At 40.9% G+C, this 23,759-nt stretch overlaps 1 protein-coding gene across 5 annotated transcripts in view; it reads right to left on the reverse strand.

Annotated features, from left to right (window-relative positions):
• Enpp2 (ectonucleotide pyrophosphatase/phosphodiesterase 2) overlaps positions 1–23,759 on the reverse strand; it is a 115,091-nt gene that overhangs the window by 43,234 nt on the left and 48,098 nt on the right. For all 5 annotated transcript variants that reach the window (XM_085678971.2, XM_085678973.2, XM_085678972.2 and 2 more), the window contains exons 5-11: positions 21,264–21,324; positions 19,184–19,281; positions 18,759–18,838; positions 16,909–17,028; positions 7,121–7,176; positions 2,100–2,165; positions 1,228–1,300 (exon numbers count right to left, since the gene is read on the reverse strand). In XM_085678971.2, coding sequence (XP_085535097.2) covers positions 1,228–1,300; positions 2,100–2,165; positions 7,121–7,176; positions 16,909–17,028; positions 18,759–18,838; positions 19,184–19,281; positions 21,264–21,324 — 554 coding nt within the window. The remainder of the gene's footprint in view (positions 1–1,227; positions 1,301–2,099; positions 2,166–7,120; positions 7,177–16,908; positions 17,029–18,758; positions 18,839–19,183; positions 19,282–21,263; positions 21,325–23,759) is intronic.

The raw sequence follows: 23,759 nt of genomic DNA on the forward strand, positions 1-23,759 counted from the left end.
GTTTCATAATAACGCAATAATGCTTGAACATCAAAAGGATAAAAGAGACCCAGATTTATATGACTTCCGTGATTCAAGACAAACTATGAATGGGTTCACATAGTTACTAGTTTCTAGTGCTTAAAAAAAAAAAAAAATGACCAAACACTGAATTGATGTTAAAGCATCCAGAAATCCTTATGGCTTCTTCATATTCCCTGCCTTGGTTTAGACATAGAGCGATTTGTTCACAAGCTGCTTAAATCAAGACACGTTTGCCCGCATCTCTGATATATCCTTGTGCTGAACACAGTGAATTTGGTTAGAGCCGCTGTGCCTTCACAGGCTTCCAGGGACACAGCCCCCATCAACCAAGGCTTTTTAAAATAATTTCCTCAGCTCAAATCAGGCTTCCCATTGTTGTGGTAACCTCTGTGACCCATGGGAAAAACAGAAAAATCTAAAATATTTTAGGATTTTTGACTTGTAGATGTTTATCATGTTTCAAGGGATCTGTACTGAAATGTTAACAAGAATTCCATCACAGATGAATGAAAAACAGTAATAGGCAACCATTTCCGGCACGTGACGTCACAGTGATCTGTACCTTACAGACAGATTGACTTCTACTGGGATGGCTAAGTGTGACCAGGATGCCACCAGCTCCACTAGTCACAGGCCTCAGTGGAGCATCTCTCTCATTCAAGAACTCAGTTTACCTTCGGGAGTGCATATGGTTCCACACTACGAACACCTATGTTCAAATACCCCATAAAATGTGTCTCTGCTATGCCGCATGTCAGGTTAATAATACATGCTCAGGCTACTGGAGCTGGTGAAATAACTTCCCCTCTGAAAACTGTGTAAGCATTTTAAAGCTGTTAAAATCCAGTTGTGATGTCTTGCATCTCAGAGGTTTCATAGATCCCTATGTCCTGGGGCCAAATCCTTCATATTGTTCCACTAATACCTTCAGGGCTGAAAGACCCCCCCATCCCCCATAATACTGTGTTTGGGATATGTTTCTATACCAAGCAATCTGAAAGGAAGTTCCTGTAAGAGAAACAAGTATATTTAAGTTTTTCATTGTTTTGTTTTTGTTTTTTAAGCTTCCTGAAATGATTTGACATTGTTTATGCTTTGTAGGTTTGAAAACTCCCAGACTTTACACAAACCCTGAAGTAAGGTTTTGGAAATTCGGTGGCCTGGGAACATGGGTTCTCCTCAGGCAGATGATAAACTACTAACCTCAGGGCCGAAAGGGCCATATTTGTGTCCAGAGAAATCAGGCTGCTCAGAATAGAAGGCATAAACTGAAGGCCTGGGGAAAAATCAGAACCAGGGTCAAAGCCAGGCTACACAGAGCAACCTACAGCGCACACACATTAAAAATAAATAAATAAAAAAAATAAACCTTCATGGACACAGGAAGGTCGAGGGCACAGGAAGGCAGTGGGAAGGAAATAAAAGGAGCAAAGCATGATGACACATGATAACACATGATAACACATGTGCAAATGCCATAATGAAACCCATCACTTTGAATGCCAGTCTAAAAAATTTAATTTAAAAACAAAATCCTTCAAGTTTAGCTAGCCTCCGCCCACTATTAGTATCACCATGGAAAATCTTACCTTCATTACTTCCTCACCCACCTCTCTACCCCCCTACACTGCTCCCCACTGGGGGAACTGCAGGTTTCACTTCAAAGGATTAAAAGGCACAATGAAAAAAAAAGATTGAACATCACTGGGGACTCTGATCCTTCGATAGCAGAATACGGTGATCATCGCCACAGGCCACGCAATCTGCGGACTGGGAGATCATGTTCAAGGTGACACTCAGTCTTCACGCCTTTCAATCCTCGGGCAGCTGCTGATCGATTCCTTTATCAAAGCCTCAGGTCCACTGAAGCCACCAAGGTTAACAGCTGGAGTTAGCCATGTAATGAAATGGCTCCCAGTAACTCAAAACTTCTTAAGGAAATAAAGTTTAATAACCACAAGACTTTTAATAACCTCAGTCCTTGGCTGGGTGTCTATGTGAGGGCCATCTAGTGTTGTGCCCAAGATGGAAATGCACCCAAAGAAAGAAAAGGACAGACGAGAACAGACAGATACCTCTCATTGTCTGGCAATGAAAGCCATTGCAGGATGGTTAAGATTCTCCGCTCATGAGGGATGGACCTGTAAGGGCGTAAAAATAAAGCAAATCCTTAGGATGCGTTTCCACAAACCCAAGCCCCAAAAGTGATTGCTCTTAATGCCCAGGCCAGCACGCTCTCTCTCTTCCCCACCATCTGTTTCCACTTCATTGCAACGAAGGGCCCTCTTTGGAATTAGTGTTTAAACTTTCATTTCCACCCCTAACCTAATTTATTGCTCAACCCCTTCTACGAATGACTAGACTGGAAACTCTGATTCACGAGCAAAGCGAAGGACCTATCTTGCTGATCAGAAACTGTGCTACAAGCTAAAAGGACTCTGGCTTTAAAACCAGTGTTGTTTGATGGGTCAAGCCCTTTGCTGTGGCAGAAGGCTTCCAGCATCCACCTCTTGCTGGCAATCTGACTTCTGCGGACCTCAAAGTCTCCAGACCTGTCTGAGCCTCTGTTTGCCCATCAGAATGATAATGATCACAACAAAGAATATTGCACACCACTTGTAGAGTGGAGTCAAATAAAGCAAGGACAGAGCACACAGAAAGTACCTAACATATAGCAAATGTTTTAAAAAAATCTCAAAACTAAAATCTTATTTTATCAATGATCACAGTCAGATAGCCATCCACCTCCAAATAGCTATAACTTTGAAAGCATTATCTAACCCCAAACTTCAAGTTCCTCCTCTATAAAATAATGGGTTAGTGAAGGTACTCTTGACATTTTCTTCTAGCTTCTAGCTCTGCTGTCAAGAGCAGGCACATATAATTATGAGACTGACAAAAGGGGTATAATCTTCATCCACAAAGGCTTTTGTGTCTAAGCTACCATTCCTCTGTTGAACATAATTACCCTAGGCCTGGCAATGGCATAAGGAACTCTTGGCTAACCCAGGATGGCATCCTGGACTGAGTGCCTTTAGAAGGTTCGCAAGCTAAGCAATATTTTGACTTGAGAAAGAATCACTTGTTGTTGGTTTTTTTTTTTTCCCAACAAAGAATACAAAATGTTCTTCTGCTCTAAGATCAGGCCATGGAAACAAATTCAAGATGAATCCAAAGTAACACTACTTTCATCGTGGTGAGGAAAATTATTGGGGGAACCATTTAAGACCTCTACTCTCGGCCACATTAGCGAGAGGGCTGGGAGAAAGGTAAGTCCCCACAGACAGGGTCAGTGACTATGCCTGCCACCGCTGCCCATCCCAATAGCTCCACTTGGCTCTCCTCTCAGGATCTGACACCACCTCTCTCTCGAGAGACATCCTCCAGGACTAGAAAACCATGCTGACTGTAAAGTAAACCCTGCTGTAAGCTTATCCCAATGACATTGAATAAGTGTGGCCTTGCTTATTATGTCCTACGAGTGAAATAGAAATACACTAAGCAAAGTCAGGTTAATCACTTAAGGAATTTAATCCTTTAACCTTAGGAATCTGGTGTATCTGAACAAAATAATTTTAATGGCAGGTTTTGAATTCTTTCCTAAACTTATATACAAAAAGAACCAATGCCTCGGCCCATACATGTTACCTGAAAGCTGCTTTCTTTCATGTGTGTGCTGTCACAGCACACATGTGGACTCTGATGAACCCACTCCTGATGTCAGTGGAGCAATACAAGGTGGCAGAACACGTGTGAAGCTAAGAATGCCTGCCCTTTGCCACCCTTGCTGCATGGGGCGCATGAACAGCTCTAGAGAATCAAAGACGCCAGCCTGGAGGGTAGAATGCCTGGGTTTGAATCCTAATTCCCATAAGCACTGGTGATGAGATTTTGGCAAGGGACCTGTCTTTTGATGCCTCTGCAAAATGCTGGTAGCGGTACCTGTTCATCAGGTCATCAAAAGGTTTCCAAGAGATAATATATGGAAAGCACTTTAAAACAGTCCCTGGTTCATAGAAAGAGTTGAGGAAAGTGCTAATTTTACAAGATCAAACCAATCAATGTTCTAGCATGGAGGGGGAGGAGCCTCCACTCCTAACTGAGGAGCTATTGACAACTGGTGGCTTCTTAGGGAGAGAGTCAGTTGTCCTTGAGGTTGTGGCTTCTGGTAGGTCAGCCAAGGTGGAGAGCCCCACATCTCTGAGGACAAGGGTAGCATAACAGCAACAAGTGGACTTGGTAGGTAGGTTTAAAAAAAGACATGAAGTTGGGCAGATGGGGGAAGAAAGGGGTGGATCTGGGAGAAGTTGGAGAGAGGGTGGGGAGTTAATACCATCAAATATATGAAGGTATCAAAGAGTTAAGCGTTAATAAAATGTTATATTAAAAAAGAAAAATTCCAGTTTATATAATCATGTCCTGGACTTCCAGGTCTATAGGGAGGATACATCCATTCATGAAATGTATATCAAAGGTACATTGTGATTAAGGCCTGTATATAAAAGCAAAGCCACAAGATTCTCCCACCTAAAGAACAACAATGAAGGAATCATCTCCTTCTACTTGGGATGGAAAAGCAGAGGATCATTTGATCATTCCTTGAGTATCCGTTCCCCCTGCCCTCGCCCAGTGTTGTGTGTGCTACAGCGAAGACTTAGGAGAGCTCAGTGTCTGTCTTTAGTGTGTCCTTAAGCATAGCATTCGACACTTCTAACTCCTAATGTTGTAAACAAGGAATTGGGCAAGGTGGTCTCTAAAGTAGCCTATGTGTTTTGGAAATAACCTCACAGATAATAAAAAAATGGTCCTTTAGTCCTTAGCTATTAGTGTTTCAAATACAGGGCAAAGAATTGCAAATAAGTTGATCAATAGCAGCAAGTATATCTAAGCAGCAAGGAAAATAGGGCATGTGTCATTGACTTCAGAACCACTGATTGACAAAGCATTAATCTGGAGACTAAGTGCATAAGACAGAGTCACAAAAAAAGGAAACTGAAAACCAGAAAATGAAAGACTAAATGAGGTAGTTAGTGATAAGGGGCTACATTGTTTAGCCAGTGTTTAAAGAAATGAGAATTTAAAAAAAAAAAAAAAGCTGGTTATTGGCTATTCTCTATGTCCCAATAAAGCTCTCAAATAAAAAAACTCAATCTGTCTCCACAGTGCTCTTTGATAATTCCTACTTTAAAATGAGAATATTGATTTGCTGAGATGCTCAGTCATATGCCCAAGGTCAGTAGCCTCATAAGGAGCCAACCTAAATTGTATTCAGTCTAAACATTAGTATACAGTGGGAATTACTGCCTCTGAGAATGAATTGAAACAAAAGAATGAAATACAGTATCAGAGCTGGAGATGATTTTGAAATGAAATGCTATCATCTAAGAAGCAAGAATAAAATTCTAGACTGCAATGAAGAACTATGCTTAAAGGGTGACCTTTAAAGTCTAAACCTACGGTTTGAATCTGGTTTTATTTAAATTTAAAAATGTTCAAAATGGACTCTACGTAGATACCCTTGATATATATTCCCTGTAAAAATGGGAAGCCCGATCATATTTTACAAAGCCATAAAAAGCTTCAAAGGGGTGAGGACTGGGAGTAAATGAGCCCCCTCACTTCCAGGACACAGAGATAAAAGAACAGCTAGAGAAGCCAAGGCATCTTGGGAGCACACAAAAGCCACCTTATTATAAGTGGTTTCAAAATGGGTGGAGAAAACTGTCATTCAAAGCCACAACACTGGACCTTTTCAAGGAAGCCTTGCAACAATCCCAGCGGGGTAAGGGTGCGGACTAAGTATTAATTATGTTGTTGGGTCCTCTCCGCTCTGCTAGGCGAAGGAGTCCCACAACAGAATTTCCACATACATCGTTGAGAGCCAAGGGTTAAAACCTGAGCCGTGGAAGCCTAACTTGGTAATGACACGTCACTTACATTAAGCAGCATCAATTCTATTGTGGCTGTACTTATCCCTGGACTCAGAGACCTCTTTAAAAGAGAAAAAATAAAAATAAATAAATAAATAAATAAATAAATAAATAAAAAGAAACCCTCTCTAAATTGACACCGTCTTAGCTTCAGGTCACCCAAAACAATTTGAACTGAACCCTCTAAATCTGAATCTGAATCTGAATCTGAATCTGAATCTGAATCTGAATCTGAATCTGAATCTAAATCTGACCTCTGTCCCTGACTTTGGCGTCTACAGAAAACATTGCTCTGGATCCATCTTAACCATGATTGATCTCCTTCAGCACATCGCTGCTAGCAGAACAGTCCAGAGGTTTTGTGAAAGCGTAAAAAAGCAGCCATGGAAACAGCCTGAGGTGGTTAGAAAAAAAACAAAACAGTAGAAAGAACACACCAGGAATAAAATCCCCATAAACGTCGAACCAGACCCCTTTTATCATTTAAGGAGCCGTGAAAACAACCAATATGCTGACGGTTTTATCAGGTAAATTTCATCTAAAAGCCTGGAAGCATCAATTATTAATTCCCAGTTACGTCAGCAGTCCCATTTTCTTACTGGGAAAATTTAAAATTTTTGGTGGGGAAACAGGGTAAAAATGGAGGTTTCCCCTACGCAGGTCTACTGTGGAGAACTTCCAGACCCTAGACCATTCCATCAGCTTCCTAGCTGCCTGACGCTACACAATGTGTTTAAAGTTGGGAAACAAAGTAAATAAATATAAACAAAATAAACACAGTAGTTTGCAGTATATTTATAGAGTGACGGCAGAAACTACAGCAATAGTCTAAGAGAAATACACACACCTGGGTGAAAAGCTGCCAGACTAAAGGTTAGCAAGATAAGAGATTTAAAGAGTAGGTCTAAGAGAAAATCATCCCTAACTAAAGGATGGGACAAGAAAGGAGAGAGAGGAGGAAAAGAGAGTGAAAAGGGGAAGTAAAAAGACAGAGAAAGAAACTTTGAGGGAAAAAAAAACACCTGAAAAGTTATTTTTGAATCAATAAATTCCCATTAATGTGACATGTTTACATTTAGCTGAAATGAAGTTGACCAAATTTGATGTTGCGTAAATTGAACTGTAACTGTAATTTTATAAACATTGACAAAATAAAGGTAACTTACACAGACCAAAAGAATGTTCCAGCTCTCACCCCTTGCTTGGTGGCTGTAATCCATAGCTAATGAGGAAAATATAAGAGGCTTATAATACATTCTGAGTTCTGGTTAAAGAAGAAAAAAGACTAACATACATTAGACCTGATACCCCACACTCGATTCGTGCCCGCCATAAACTTCACAAGATTTCCAACGGCTTGTGTTTTCACATCTGGAAGTCAGACTCATTGTTTCCGTAAGTGGTATTCAATACATATTCTGCAAAAGTTCTCAACAGCTTTGCTTGAGATGCCACTGACTTTTCAAACTTTTATTTCAGCCCCAAAGTCTCTCTTTTCTATACCTGTCTTTCCTGATAACTGTTTTAAGCATGACTTATGTGGCGGAATTCGGCTCATTAAAGGATGCAGGGGTAGACCATATGTTCCTTTCACTGCTGATGGCCTTGTGGAGTGGACTCCCAATTTGGTACCCAGATGTCAAAATCTTTAAATCTAGCTTGTCACATTTGACTCGATGAATGATGCGGTGGGGATAACTAAAAAGATTACGTTTTAATTTCTTTTTTTACATTGTTCATCAAGTTTGCTTTTTCTTTCGTTTTGGTAAATGGATCTCTAGGGGAAAGTTTGTTGGAGAAGTGGGTGAATAAAGCATTCCGTGAAGAATATTCTTAAACATTGTCTGCAAACCAACCATTGATGCAATCCCGTAACTAGGGAGTCTGAGGCAAGGGGATAAGCCTAGGACAAATGATGAGATCTGCTTGTTTGTCTGTCTGTCTGTTTGTTTTTTTTTTAAATATTTATTTATTATGTATACAATATTCTGTCTGTGTGTATACCCGCAGGCCAGAAGAGGGCACCAGACCCCATTATGAGATGGCTGTGAGCCACCATGTGGTTGCTGGGAATTGAACTCAGGACCTTTGGAAGAACAGGCAATGCTCTTAACCTCTGAGCCATCTCTCCAGCCCCCTATCTGTCTGTTTTCATTCTAGCTCATGCTGATAAGAAGTGAAAGACGAAGGAGTTCAGAGCCCAGACTTTGAAACTTTGCACCCTAGACCTTGGCCCCTGCTTCTGTCACTTCACCACAGCAGGGTCCTCAAGAAAGTCGCTTCGACGTTTTGGGCTTTGGTTTCCTTCACAGCACAGATGGACTTTTCTAGCAGATGGGATGATGCGACATTTTAATGAGTTAATTCACTTAAAATCCATAAACCAGTGTTTCAGCATTGGATAAACAGTCTGCTGCAGTCTTTCATTATTACACAATAGCGAAAATCAATGGAATCCATTTACCCCAGGAGCATTAAAAACAGCTTACAGTGGCAAGTGGCCCACTAGAAGGCTGTGGGAAGAAATCCCCACAAAGGAAGAGAAGGGCAATAGATGATGGGGGAGACTGTGGTCTGAGACCAAAGCCAACGAGATCCTTCTCCTGTTTCATTGCATCCAGACTTTGGGAGTATTTTATGGGTATGACTCTGATTGAAATCTGTGTTCCAGTGACACAGGCTCGCTGCATTCATATCCAAATGACCTCCTGCAAAAGCTACTACTTTTTTTTTTTTTTTTTTTTTTTTTTTTTTACAGTTTCCTACTCCAAGGAAACTGTACCAGGCAGTATTTGATATCGAAGGCCAACCTGGGCTTGCTAAAGGAAAAATATCATAACACGAACTTCTCAAATGATGGCCTACATTGTTCAAAATTCTAACATAGAACTCAGTGTTGGTGCTGGCAATATCTGGACAATGGGAAGTTCTAGGGATGGCATTTAGCTCATGTACAAGATCACCAGCAGAAAGATTCACACTGATAGAAGGCTTCACACACAGTGTGAATATGACAAGCAACCATGGCAACAACTCTGACGGCCCACAGGAAGATCAAGAAGGAAGATGCAGGAGGGTTGACTGGAATCCGGGTGTGGACTACTCAAAGGAGCTACTCAGGTACCTGGCGTGGCCCAGCTCCATACCGCTAAGGATGACCAAGATAGGTCACCAGAGGGTTATCTTCACATGCTACACTTCCAGGATGCTCCAAGTCCCTACCCCAGCCCATGTTCCTCCTGAGTGAACTGGCAAACCCATTAACATATGATATTAAAGAGTTGACAGTAAGTCTCTTATGGTGTGGGAGAATTGTCTGTATTCTGTCAATCATGTTTTAAATAAACGCTGATTGGCCAGGCAGGAGGTATAGGCAGGAAAACCAGACAGGAAATGGAAATGATGCAAGGAGAGCAGGAGAATTCTAGGGAGGAGGAAGTTGATTCCTCCCACTCCTGCCCAGATCACGGAAGCAGCAGGATGTAAGCTGCCCCACTGAAAAAGGTACTGAGCCACATGGCTAAAATAGATCAGAATAGTGGGTTAATCAAGATGTGAGAGTTAGCTAATAAGTGACCTAATGGGCCAATCAGCTTTATAACTTATAGAGATCTCTTGTGTGATTTTTCTCTGGGACTAAACAGCTGGGGGAACAGGGCAGGATGAAAACCCCCAACAAACAGGCCCACTCATGTTACATCTTATACTGATGACAAAAATCAGCATCTAATTTTTGTTTGTTTGTTGATTTGGGTTTTTGAGACAGAGTTTCTTTAAATAACAATCCTGGCTGTCCTGGAACTCTCTTGTAGATCAGGCTGGCCGTGAACTCACAGAGATCAGCCTGCCTCTGCCTCCTGAGTGCTGGGATTAAAGTCATGTACCACCACCACCTGGCATCAGCCTCTAATCGTTTATAAACTAGGCTGGTCTCAGGCTCATTACATAACTGAAGAGCTTGGCCCTCCTGACCTCTACCTCTTCAGCACAAGCACATTGTTCTGCCATTAGAATCAGCTTTCTGTGTATTTTCCGTACATTTTTTTCTATTGGGCAATTTGAAGTTCAAGAAGTGTATTTCTAGTCCAGCATGGAAGCATCCATCTGTAATCCCAGCGGTAGGGAGACTGAAACTGGAGGATTACAAATTCGAGGCCAAATATAAAAACAAAAACTTCTTCTGGAAAAAAAGAAGCAAGAACATGATCTCTCCTTCATAGTAACCACCAGAAAATGAGGGGCTGGAGAGATGGCTCAGAGGTTAAGGGCACCGACTCCTCTTCCAGAGGACCGAGGTTCAATAACCAGCACACATATAGCAGCTCATGACTGTCTGTAACTCCAGCTCCAGGGGATCTGACACCTTCACACCAGTGCATATAAGGTAAAGTTAGATAAACTATTTTTAAAAAAGAAAATGAAGGGCCTCATCAAAAGAGAACAAAAAAAAAATGAACCAAGAGAATACATGAAATCAAATGTATATTTACTCACTATGAAATATTAATCAAATATAGGAGAATAAACAAACAAAAGACATAAAAAGAGGTGGAGATTAGTTGAAAAATAAAAAAAAAACTTAATGAGTATTGGAGGACGAGAGAGCAGTGGGGAGAATCTGACCACATACCTTGGATGTATGCATGAAATTGTCAAGAAAAATCTGCAAGATATTTGTGTATGGAATTGCACAAAAAGATACATGGGCTAAAATATTTTTATATATGAAAGATTATATATAAAATTGTCCATACCAAACATAATTTTTATTTTATTTTTTATAGTGTATATGCCAACATTTTATTGAGAAAGTTTTGCATTTCTGAACAAGCTTTATTGAACACATTGTGGAATAATCTTTTTGTACACTGTGAAGATGTGTCACTTTGATTGGTTTAATAAAAAGCTGAACAGTCAATAGCTAGACAGGATTTCTGGGCACAGAGGATGCTGGGAAGAAGAAGGGGGGACACCAGGAGCCACTGGGCAAACAGAATGGGTACTATGTAAATGAGGTAATAAAGCCATAAGGCAGAAAGTAAATTAATTAAAAAAAGGGTTAATTTAAAGTATAAGAGCTAGTTAGAAACAAACCTAAGCTATTGGCCCAGCTTCCATAATTAATAATAAGTCTCCGTGTCATTATTGGGGAGCAGACGAGTCCAACAAAAACGTGTGACTGTAGAACACATTTTTACATGATAACACATTCCAAAAACTTTTAGGTATTATAAAATTAAATGGTTATCTCATAGTATGGTCAAAGTTTAGCAAATTCTGGGAGACTGAAGCATGAGGAGAATTCCTTAAGTTGAATCTTAAACTGCCAGAAGAGCATCTGTAGAGGCTGTACATATATGTTATATTTCAGGGGTCAGAAGTGTGAGAATTCTCAAAATTGAAGGTACCAAAATGCTGATCCAAAGAAGAAAATCAAAAACAACCCCTCTAGTACTACATTTTTTTTAAGTAAAGGAGACAGAGAAGCTCCCAGCTCCGTGTTAATTCATGATGTTTTCTGAACTTGAATGCAAACATACATTTCCTTAGATACTGTTAAAAGAAATTTAAGCAAATAAACTGAGGAGATATTGACTGAGTGTGGGCCTCCTACCCTTAAATCTTCATAACGTTCCGCTGCAAAAAGCCCAATTCTTGTATCGGTGCCCTAGATACAGCGTTTTGAAAACCAGGCAAATGGAAATACGACTGTATCTTCTTGCTGTGTCTCCAGGAATGCTAAGAATCAATAAAGCTTCCCCATGGGAACCAGGGTGTTAAATGTGAAACTCAATGCTTTCTGTAATTAAATGAAGTATATGGGTATGGGAACAGGAGAGTTTTTTAAAAAGAAAGTAAGCTAGAAATATTTGTCAAAAAACATAAGCATGCACCTTCCTTTCTTTGCAAGAAAATTTTCCTTTGCAGTCAAAGTCATGGAACTGAGTAGGTAAGAGTTTTGAGAGACCAAGGGACAGCTAGGACTACCAATTCCATCCGTACTGCTGTTGTTGTTGGCAGTTTCACACACATATCCAGGGTATTTTGGTGAGATTCTCTCCCCTCCCCCCTTACTCTCTTGTCCTCTCCCCCTACCTTCTGCAGTAGGTCAGTGCAAAGAATCAAGAAATAGTGAGAATGCGAGATGGGGGGAGGGGTGGCAGGGGGACAGGATGTGGACACTCCCCTGCTCTCCGCAGTTATATTCAGTAGCAGGCAAGCAACAGAGCTGGGAATACGCAGGCCTGGAGCTACCAACTATGGGAAGTGAGAGTTCTATTTGCTCGCTATTTTTATTTGGTTTTTGTTGTTGTTGTTGTTGTTGTTTTATTTTCTGTTCTCCTTTTTATTCTTCATACAGTGGATATAAGCCAGGGTCACACAAACCCAAGGAAAGTGAGTCTTTCCCAGAGCTCATCCCCAACCCTCTTTGTACTGTTTTATGTTTTGAGATGGCATGTCACTAAGTTGCCCAAGCTAACCTTGGACATGTGATCCTTATAACCTCAGCCTCCCAAGCAAAGGTTCATATTTAGAGTCTCACCCTCCTCCCCAAACCACCCCTAGGAGCTGAGGGGTGAACCCAGGACCTTGTGTTTCCTACTGCTCAACCATTGACCGAAATCCCCAAGCCCTGGAATCCTGCCTTAAGGACAAATTCCCTGGAAGCGCAGGTAAAACCTGTTTCAAATGAGGTGCAGAGCAAGTCAACCCCAAGTTCAGGCCGTGGGGCACCAACTGAATCAGCCTTTTGATTCGGTCTTTAGACTAGAAGTGAGTAAGTCAGTCTCTACCCCCTTGCAACCCTCAGACCAATGCAGAAAAGTAAACGACAATTTCAAATGAGCTGGTCTGACGTATGATAAAGGAAGCTGAAGGGCAGTCAGTTGGCTTTGCTAAAGCAGGTCTCCTAGGTCCAGGTACTGTCCTGGCTGGCTTCGTGTCAACTTGACATAAGCTAGGTTCATCAGAGAGGAAGAAGCCTCAGCTGAGAAAATGCCTCCATAAGATCAGGATATAGGCAAGCCTGTGGGGTATTTTCTTAATTAGTGATTATATGCAGCTACATTCAGCTCGCTGTGGGTGGAGTCATCCTTGGGAAGATATTCCTGAGTTCTATAAGAAAGCAGGTTGAGCAATCAAGCTGTTAGAGAGCACCCCTCTCTGGCCTCTGCATCAGCTGCAGCCTCTAGGTTCCTGCCCTGTTTGGAGTTCTTGTCCCAACTTTCTTCAACGATGAAGTATAAGATAAATAGACCCTTTCCTCCCCAATTTGCCTTTTGGTTGTGGTGTTTCATCCCAGCAAGGAAAACCCTAAAAAAGACAGTACAACTAAAATTTGGGATGAATTAAGAGGCCAGTGCATGGTTTGCAAAGGAACACTTCCTGGTTAAGACCCTCAAGGTGAGCAAGGGAGCCGAGCTCATCCTAAGTACCTTAAGGCCGTGGTTCTCAACCTTCCTAAGTCTGCAATTCTTTAATACAGTTCCTCATGTTGAGGTGAGCCCCCATCATGAAATTATTTCATTGCTACTTTATAACTGTAATTTTCGCTGTTATTATGATCGTAATGTAAATATCTGACATGCAGGATATCTGATATGCGATTCCCACAAAGAGATGGCAGCCCACTGGCTGAGAAATTCTGCCTTAGGAGCTCGGACAGAGAGAAACTAGGGGTGTGCTCAGAGGAGATCATGCCCAAGGCCATGTTCAATACTCAGCAACGAAAACCAAAATGAACACAACTGAAGGGCGGGGAATCCTGTAGGTTACGTAACAGCGTATGGGAAGGAGGCAGAGGAAAGGACATAAGAAAAGCGGACAATGACTTGGACTTCCCATCTGGCCCATCTCTCTGGCTTAGGAATTCACTAGAGCACTGTTGCATGGCCTTTTGTCATCTCTTTTGGAATATGCCAGCATCCCTCATTTTAGACTGTAATTCATTCACAAGGATGGGCCCTGCCCGACCAATAGGGATGGTAAACAATTCAAGGCCAGGCAGCTTGAGAAGAGCAGGAGCATATCTGTTCCCTTAAAAACACTCGCTGACTTCCGGGGACTTGAATCAGGAAGCGGGTTTGACTTGTCTCTCCAATCTGCAGATTGAGTTAGTGCCCGGGAGACCCATGCACACACGTCTGAGAGTCCAGATCTAAACTGAACACAAAAGTACTCCATCAACCTCTTCCTCAGAGGTTACAGGGCTGTACCATATTTTTAAAGAAGTGCACACCCTAAGGGACTCCATTAAAATACACATAAACATACAGAGTCATAAGCAAGTGCATGGCAACTTCCGATAGCACGTTCCAGAGATTAGCAAGTCAAAAAACAAACAAAAAACTTCCATGATGAGAGTGATCGTATCCAATTGTTTTTTGTGATGGTTTGAAAGAAAATGGCCCCCCCAAAGGGAGTGACACTATCAGGAGGTATCACCAATTGAAGGAAGTGTGTCACAGTGGGGTCAGGATTTGAGGTCTCTTTTGCTCAAGCTTCCCTCAGTGTGACAGTCAACTTCCTGTTGCCTGCAGGATGTAGCATTCTGAGCTATTCCTCCAGCACTACAGCTGCCTGCAGGTTGCCATGTTCCCCATCATGATGATAATGGACCTTACCTCTGAAACTGTAAGCAAGCCCTCTGAATTAAATGTTTTCTTTATAAGAGCTGCCACAATCATGATGTCTCTTTGTAGCAATAAAAACCCAAGCTGAGACACTCATGAAGATAAAATTAAGTTATGGGAATTATTTTTTGAAAACTTACTATGTAGATTCAAAGTTTCCCATGAACATACCCCAAATCTTCCTCCCATCTGTTAGGTTTTAAACAGGGACAAGAAGTGGTTTTTATTCATTGTTTCTTCTGCTCCCTGGGCTATTTAGTCAAATGTCCTACATAGTTTCAGCATTCAGGAAAATATGAAAGGAACTAAATCAAATTACCAGCCTAAGGTTTTTATAAATAATTTTTCTACTCAAATTATTTTTTTTTCACTGGGGACCTCATAAAATCTATGAGTCTCTAAGAGGTTTATATATATGCTTTAGGAATATATAGAATTCATTTCATATAGTGCTTACTGCTCTAAATGATGGTATACTTAGCCTATAGTTACTTACAGTTTTTATATGTATGCTCTTTGGCTAGGTCAGATTTCAATACAAGGAGCTTTTAGAATATAGCTCTGATGGTCCTTAGCATCCTTATGGTGTCTGTCTTGATCAAGATGATAGACAGAAACACAAGTCAGTGTCACCACAAATCTTGGGGAGCGTTAGGAGACTCGGTCAAATGTGTCAACTCTGAGAGCTAGTGAGGAAGCAGGCCAACAAAGCGGAACAGAGAACTTACTTCCTGGGTTAGGTCAACAGATTCTCTACTCAGTGTCTGCAGAAGGTTGTGAATTTGTGGGCTTTTCTGCTGCCGAGTCATGCTAGCCCAGAGGAAATTTAATGTCAACACCAAGTGTAAAGTGATCCAGTTAGGTCAGATTACCATTTATCTCCATAGATCCCTTGCGGTTCCTCAGGCAAGTTGGTTTCCATAATCAAATTAATACCGAAGAACAACCAGCAATAGGCCGATAGAGCTGGCGTTGCCATCACTTCATTTACTCATAAAATATTCCTCTGTCATAAACTTGTGAAATCCACCCTGCCAACAAATTTCACTGGAATCACAAACTAAGTCATCACAGACTCTGGGAATCCAGCCTGAATGAGAGCAGTAAAATCAGAGTGTCTATTATAAAGAGCCTTTTCTACGGGCATACAGGAAGTCTGTCAGTGTTTATTTTAAAAAAAAAAAACAAATAAGAAGCCCACATTTATTCTTGCAAAGTGATTTACCTATTAAGCAAGATGAATATTTTAATCACAGAAGACCTTCTCTCAGAAAAAGACACCTTATGAAAACATCTCTTGCTTATTCTCCTCATTCTGCCTGTCTGCGGCAGTGGATGCTCAGATTCAAGGCTGCCTCGGCATGGTGGTTGTACGTGATGAGTGAGGACAGCGCCTTCCTCCCACTTCTAGGCAGACTGCACAGAGGTCTGACAAGCCTCCTCCCTCACTAGTGCCCCAGACAGCCCGAGATGGACCCGTTTTCCATTCTCTCTCTGCGCATCTCTGACTGACAGTGCCCTGGACTATGTCCCTGTGACGATTCTGAGCCTCTTGGCCCAGAGTGTGTACTCAACAGCCCAGTTCTACACAGTCAACAACCAAGACTTTACATCACTGCTTTTCTCACGTCTGACCAAAGCAGGTTACCTAACCGTACACAGCCACAGGAAAAACACGGGGGGAAGCCGCCTGAAGCCTTTTGATTTTCTGCCCGAGTGTCTGAGGTCCCAGGCAGGATCTCCTTCCAAGTGTTCGTCTCTGCCTCAGCACCAAGGTAGGACTCCACTTCTTCCATCTACCTTCTATGAGCAAATGGATTAAATAAAATAACCTATAAATTTCCTGTGAGTTTTAATCCACTCCTTTTCTCCATCAACTGTTCTTATTTCTGCTTATGATGTCATTTGGATCAAAATATTTTTGGAAAAAATCATAGTGCTTTTTCTTTTACATTGTATCTGCAAATTTGATAAATAGGTAACACTTGATTATTCCTTCGTCTAGGCACTCTGACATTCAACCCCGCAGTATAATTCCACCACCATCACCCCAGAGAAGAAATTTATCATCTTACATTTTTGTCATCCTAACTTACGTTGGCACATGTACATTCATAGATGCAAGTGTGTGTATATATGTGCATATTATATACCCACATGCATGTAAGTATACACATCCCATACAAATATACTATGTAGAGTCACATATACATATATAAAATGCACACATATTATACATTCATATGCAATATCAAAAGGTGAAACACCGTATTTTGGAAAAATATTTCAATGCAAACAGACACATAGAATTCAAGACTTACAGGTTGACCTCCCCACCATCGATGGTTAAACTTCTCTCGCCCTCGAAGATGGAAAGTAGCATCGAATACAGGATCATACATTGAATTGCCAACAATTCCATGGGATTCTGGATATAAACCCTTTGCATAAGAGCGATTATATTGTTAAAATAGCAGTGTAATAATCTATACATGTTAGTTCCATTATCAATTTTCTTACTATAGCAAGTTTTATAATAATATTGAATTACCCAACTCAAGTAGGAAATATATAGCCTTTACTTTGATTTTATTGTTAAAATAACAATGTAATAAGCTACATATATTAGTTCTATTATCAATTTTCTTATCATAGATGGTTTTATAATGATATTTAATTACCCAAATCAAGTAGATACATATAGCCTTTACTTTGAGTCTGTTTTTGCACAAATGAGTCATAGTTAATTTTAAGTCATTTTAGAAATGCAAATGATGATGAGAAATGAAATATTTGGGTTTTTTGACCACTGAGACTTAGTAAAATAGAAATTTTTAATATTTTATTTGAAATGAGTACATGTCTCCAAAGAAGATTCAATGTATGATTCTATTTATTCTTCAAATAATTAACTCATAAAACAATAATGACTAATAGAACATTGTGTTTGAAACAAGAAACAGGGTAGCATTTGGAATGTTTGAAATTTCAAATGTTTGAAATTTGGAATGTGTGAAAATTCAAACACAGAAGCCTTGAAATCAACATTCTTATATTTGAAAATTCAGAATTAATGATAGACATCTCTGAAGTTGAGAGTTTAATGAGAAGTTCGGCAAGAAGAGTGCTTGAAAAGGCTGCAATTTTAGTTCTGAAATGCAATTTTGTCACCCACAAAGCCGTGAGAGTCACAGTAAGCAATGGAGGCAAATGGAAGGATAAGATTTTCTTTGAATACTGAAGAATATGATCTAGAGTTGTTGTTGCTGTTATTTGTTTGTTTGGTTGGTTGGCTGGTCAGTTTTTGTTTTGCTTTTTATTTTTATTTTTTGGGGGTTTTGGTTCTTCAAGACAGGATTTCTTTGTGTATCTCTGGCTGACCTGGAAGTTGCTTTGTAGACCAGGCTGACCTCAAACTCAGAGATCCGCCTGCCTCTACCTGGAATTAAAGGCGTGCAACACCACACCCAACAAACAGTTTTTCATCTTTTTGGGTTTCTTTTCGTTTATTTGGTTTTTTGAGACAGGGTTTCTCTATGTAGCCATGACTGTTCTGGAACTCACTCTGTAGATGAGGCTGACCTTAAACTCAGATATCCAAGGATAAACTGCCTCTCTAAAGTTCTTCCCAGATTTACACACACGCACGCACACACACATACACACACACACACCAAATAAATAGATTTGACCAATATAAGTAAGACTTTACGTTTTTATGTGACTTTTTTCTTTGTTTCTGTTTCTATGTTTGTCTTCATTAAGAGAAAGAATCCAGGCAGTGGCAGCACACACCTTTAATCCCAGCCCTTGGGAGGCAGAGGCAGACAGATCTCAATGAGTTTGAGGCCAGCCTGGTCTACAAAGCAAGTTCCAGGACAGTCAGGACTGTTACACAGAGAAACCCTGTCTTGAAAAACCAAAAGAGAGAGAACATGAAGTTGGATGGGTAGGGAAGGGGGAATGATCTAGGAAGAGGAAGAGTCAGAAGATAAGAAAGAAAACAATGAAAATATGCTGTGTGAATTTCTCATGTAGTATATTTTAAAAAAAAACAAATCCTTTTTAATATTGAAATATGTTCCATATTTTAAAAGAATAAATTCCCCTTCTAGTCATTCCAGGGTTGAATCATACCTCTGAACATACAGTACTTAAAAACAATACTTACAGTGGCCAAAGTATATAGGTTAGGGAAGGTTTTTGTGGGGTACACAGGCCTCATGTAGGGAGCATGTGTGCCACAGGACCCTGGAAGTAGAAAATAACTAATCAGGACAAGAAAACCATCCAGAACCACTTCAAGTATAAAATTCATTTTCTCAACTATGAAAAACACATGCCTTTTTCTGATGTATTTCCAATAATTAAATTTACTTTTTAAAAAAGAAATAAAAAGAAAGAGAGAGAAGGAAGGAAGGGAGAGAGGAAGGAAGGAAGGAAGGAAGGGAGGAAGGAAGGAAGGAAGGAAGGAAGGAAGGAAGGAAGGAAGGAAGGAAGGAAGGACAGACGGTGGTCCTATTGCTCTAGACGCCTACTACAGAGCAGTGGCTATTCTGGAGGACAGACAAGAACATGGAGTGGAGAATGACTTACGCAGCTTCTCGATGTTGGGCATGACCTTGCTTCCTTTCTTCATGTACGATGCACGGAACCCGTCCACAGAGAAGATGATCAATGGAGGGCGGACAAACCTTAAACAGTAACACAATAAATCTCAGGGAGACTGCTGCCACACACACTCCACGGTGGGACCAGTCAACACCAGGAAAACCCAAGAAGGAAGGAATATGGAAAGCCTGGGCTCCCAACCACATAACGTTTGAGACAACTGAATTCAGTTAAATTGGCAAAGTCACCATGGCCAAGAGAAAGTAGTTGATGCTACTGTTGTTTCCTACCCTACAAACAAGAACCTTAAATATATGGATATATCATGCATGCATGCATGCATGCATGTATGTATTATGTATGTATTATGTATTTTCTCCCATTTGTAATCTGGAAAGTTCCTACCCATTCTCTAAAACCCAGCCCAAAGTTCCCTTTTCTATGATTTTAGCTGCCCATGCTTCCAAATTCCTTCATGATGTTAAGACATACCTCCTTTGCCCGAACATATACATTGTTCTGTATCTTACTATCATCGTCTCTTAAAAGGCTGCTCCTCTAGAGTTCCACGTCAGCCTAGAACTTTCTTTGTTGACTAGGCAGCTTCAAGTTAAAGCTCCTGTGTTAGCCTCAGTGGCTCACAGGCATGTGTCACCATGTCTGATTCCAATAAATACTTATCAGATGTATTAGCGAATTACTGACTCCATGAGTGAGGTAAATTAACCACAGTAACACCCTTTCCACTGGACCTCAGCATCATAGAAATATTCCTTCAAGTTTATTAGAAAATTGTTTCCAAGGTGGTTTAAATTGCAGAGAATTTAAAATGCCTACTAGCAAAGGACTTGTTGACCCAAGCCAAGAACGGATGAAATGGTACTGTATTATTCTAAGGGTATAGTTGGTCAATCGTAAAAGACTGAGCTATGTGCACGATTCTTTCTAAGAATTAGAATCTAATGAGCAACTCTTAATGTGAGACTACTGGAAGTCGTGTGAGAAATAAGACTTTTTAAGGTGGTCATAAATGTTTCATCCCATTCCACACATCCAAAGTGTGGATGTCTTCTTTATTTTTTGTTTCCTTTATTACTAATTAAGTTTTTTTAAGGAAGAAAAAATAAAGATATCTAAACACTTAAATTCTGCATCCCAGGCTATAATACATACATGCATGCATACATACATACATACACACACACACAGATATACAGATATTTAAAGACTAAATTATGAAATCACATTTGTTGAAAATGTATTGTTTGCCAAACATTGTAAGACCCATGAAGTCTACACAGATTCCTAAAAGGCAAAAGTGCCCAGTTTTGGTCACACTTGAGCTGAAAGGTATCCCTCAGTTTGACTGTCTGTCAGCAGAGAAGAGGGTTTCTGCCAAATCTGGTTGGAGTGACCCTCTTGCACGACAACTTTTACAAGTTCTAGACTCTCCGTCTTCCTTTCCCCTCCCTCACACACTAACAAAGGCACAAACAGAACTCAAGGAAAACTGCTGTGGGGAAGCACGATAGGAGGGCGGGGAATCGCTGCAGGAAGGGCATCCTTTAGGGACCAGCAGTTGCACTTTGGTGGACCACAGCAGACCCCGAGACTCCAGAATGCACAGCAGTGATAGGAGAAAGTTGAAGGGAAAAAAGAACATCAAAGCTTAGCACAGGACTGGCGACAGGCTCCTCCGCGGCTGCCTGCTGATCGGACTTGATGCCCAGAAGACACGCAAAGCCAGAGAGAATCAGCTCCACAAAGTGGTTCTCCGACCTCCAAGCACTTTGGCACAAATGCTTACATATACAACCTGCATATACATACACATGTGCACACACACACACACAAAAATAATACATAAGAGTGTTTTGCTTTATTTTTTTTAAAAGTGTCAAGATAACTTGACTGGCAACGTATTTATAAGAACTCAGACAAGTTTATGTGTAGACATGGATGTCTATCTTAAAATGTTTGTAGCCGTTCACTCATCTAGTCTTCATTAGGGTTCATCAAAGAATGTAGAAGAATTCATGCTATCTATAAGACAAAATAGACTCACCCTGCAGGGCATTCGGGGACTTTGATTTCTTCACAGTCATCATCTACCCAGTGTGATTCTCCTACAAGGAAAAACGGGGACATTTATTGCGAAGTCTATTTATAGAAGCCATCCAGAGCCTAGAAGCACAATGCCAGAATCTGTGTGTCCTGTTTGGTAGTCGTTACTGGGACACCATCTAAAAAGAAGTTCTGAAATAAAGTCTAGTGTCTGCTCTGGCTTTTAAAGTACACCCATACATGGTGGGAAAGCTACGATTTCAGAACCTCAAATGGTGTTTATTTCAGCTTTCAGAGCCTAAATGGTTTGTAGATTTAAAAAAAAAAAGTGGCGTCAGTGGACAAGATTTCATGTTTGTTTCCCTCCAAAAATAAACTGTTTGGTCATTAGATGGAACATTCTCTCCCTCCTTGGCCACTCTAGATCTCAAAGCCATAGAAAGCAAGACACAACTTCCCTTCACATAGAGAAAAAGTTTATGTTTCTAATCATATACAGGGACAACGTGGACAATTGCAAGAGAGCTTTTCCTGATAGGCGTGTGAGGAACACTGAATAAATGAAACCCAAGCTGCCTCTCGCTCTTCCCTTACACCAAGATCTGAGAACCTAAGTCCTGCGGGTGTGGAGGCCACGGGTCTGTCAGGTCTTTCTTTCTGTCACTATCCATTTGATTTTATGAGACAAGATTTCTCAATGAACCTGAAGTCGGCTAGATTTGCTGATCAATGAGCCCCCAGAATCTTGCTGTCTGCATCTACCGCTTTGCCTAGCCTTGCCTTCTGATAGACCCAGGAGGTCATACACTACAGTATCCATCTCCAGCGTCGTGATGCTGATGTGGGGTATTTAAGAGGTGACGCCTATGGAAAGAAACTAGGTTGTGGGAGGACCATGCTCACAAGAGATTAACACCTGCGTGTCTCTTAGGACTTCATTCGTCCCCACAACAATCATCATCAAGGTCAAACAGATGGGACTTCCCAATAGGGGACTTTCAGCTTCTAAATTGTGAGTTACCTCATTCATAAAAAGGTCTAGCAACACGAGAGATATGAAGACTGCATTCTTCGGGAAGAAAAAAATATCATTAGGAATTTACCTTATGCTCTCTAAGACAGGCAAAACATTACTTACCTTGAACTGACATAAATCTTGTGCCTAGTATCTTACAGAAACTTCTCCCATATAGAGAGCACTTGGAAGTCTCCCATGGCCCAGACCCGTCTGGCTATTGGCTGACCAGGTAGGCTAGTAAGTAAGCTGAATTATCTTTCCCAAGCACGACTAGCTCAAGGCAGACACGTGAGACTCACTAGAGTATTGAAATCAGAATTCAAACCGCCAAAAATGGCCTTCACCTGTCATGATCCAGTGACTAACGGCACCCAAGACCTTCCTCCTTGTTACTTTCCCTTCTCTTAATAGCCTTGTGTCTGCCTGTTATATTTACTACATGAAGACTCGAAGGGAATAAATTCTTGATGGATGCTATATTTCAAAATAAAAGCCCAACTGCTACAGTCAAAGAAACTGCACACCGCAACATCAGGAGAGGGAGAGTTCCGGATCCACTTACACCTCACGGGAACAACTTCCTTTTTCTCCTGAAATCTTCTTTTTTCTTTCTTAAGTAGGGATTTATTCCAGGACCTTGCACATGCTATATCCCTAATTAGCCCTTCCCTGAAGTTATTTATCAAAGACGTTTCACAAATATTTTGTACTAGACATAGGAAAAGGACTTAAATTAGGAAATAAGAAGTGATGGAACCTATAGAAAAAAAATTCATGTTTTTTTTTTCTTTTTGCTTAAACATCTCTACGTGACTGTGTGGTCCCTAAAATGTCTTACTATCTGGAACTGCATCTTTTAAGTTTTCTGTAGGCCACTGACCATTAAGATTATAAAAGTATCATATTCTTCCACGCACATACGTATTATATGAATAAGACTTTGTGTGTAACCAGGTCCGTTGATGCTTTATTGACTTCACCAGCAAGCACCCCCAGCCCTAAGCTGTTGTTAGAGCCTTGGCAAATGTCTTACATCCACTGGGAACAGAGGTCACGCTCTGATGCTTCAGACGACTCTGTGATTTACTCTTTGTCGCAGTCTCTTTTTCTGTTGCTATGATAAAATACTCTGAAAATAATAACTTCAAAGAGGAAGGGTTTATTTCAGCCCGGGCATCAAGGGACGGGGCACCACAGAAGGGGGACGTAAGGCAGGAGGGATCTGAAGCAGCCTGTCTCATCTTGTACACAATTAGAAAGCCCAGAGCAAAGACTTTAGGATAGTGCTCAGAACCATGGTATACAGTCCAGGAGCCCCTGCCTAGGGAATGGACCCGCCCACAGTTACGATGGGTCTTCCTGGTTAAATACTCAGCCCTAAAGAGGACATTTGTACTGTCCGTTCTAAGGCTCAAGGAACACTGGGGAGGAAGGGTGGCGAGAACATAGCATGTAAGGATAGGGAGAAGCCCTGTGAAA

The sequence above is a fragment of the Myodes glareolus genome, chromosome 19 (assembly GCF_982192425.1).
Source record: "Myodes glareolus chromosome 19, mMyoGla1.1, whole genome shotgun sequence".
Lineage (NCBI taxonomy): Eukaryota > Metazoa > Chordata > Mammalia > Rodentia > Cricetidae > Myodes > Myodes glareolus.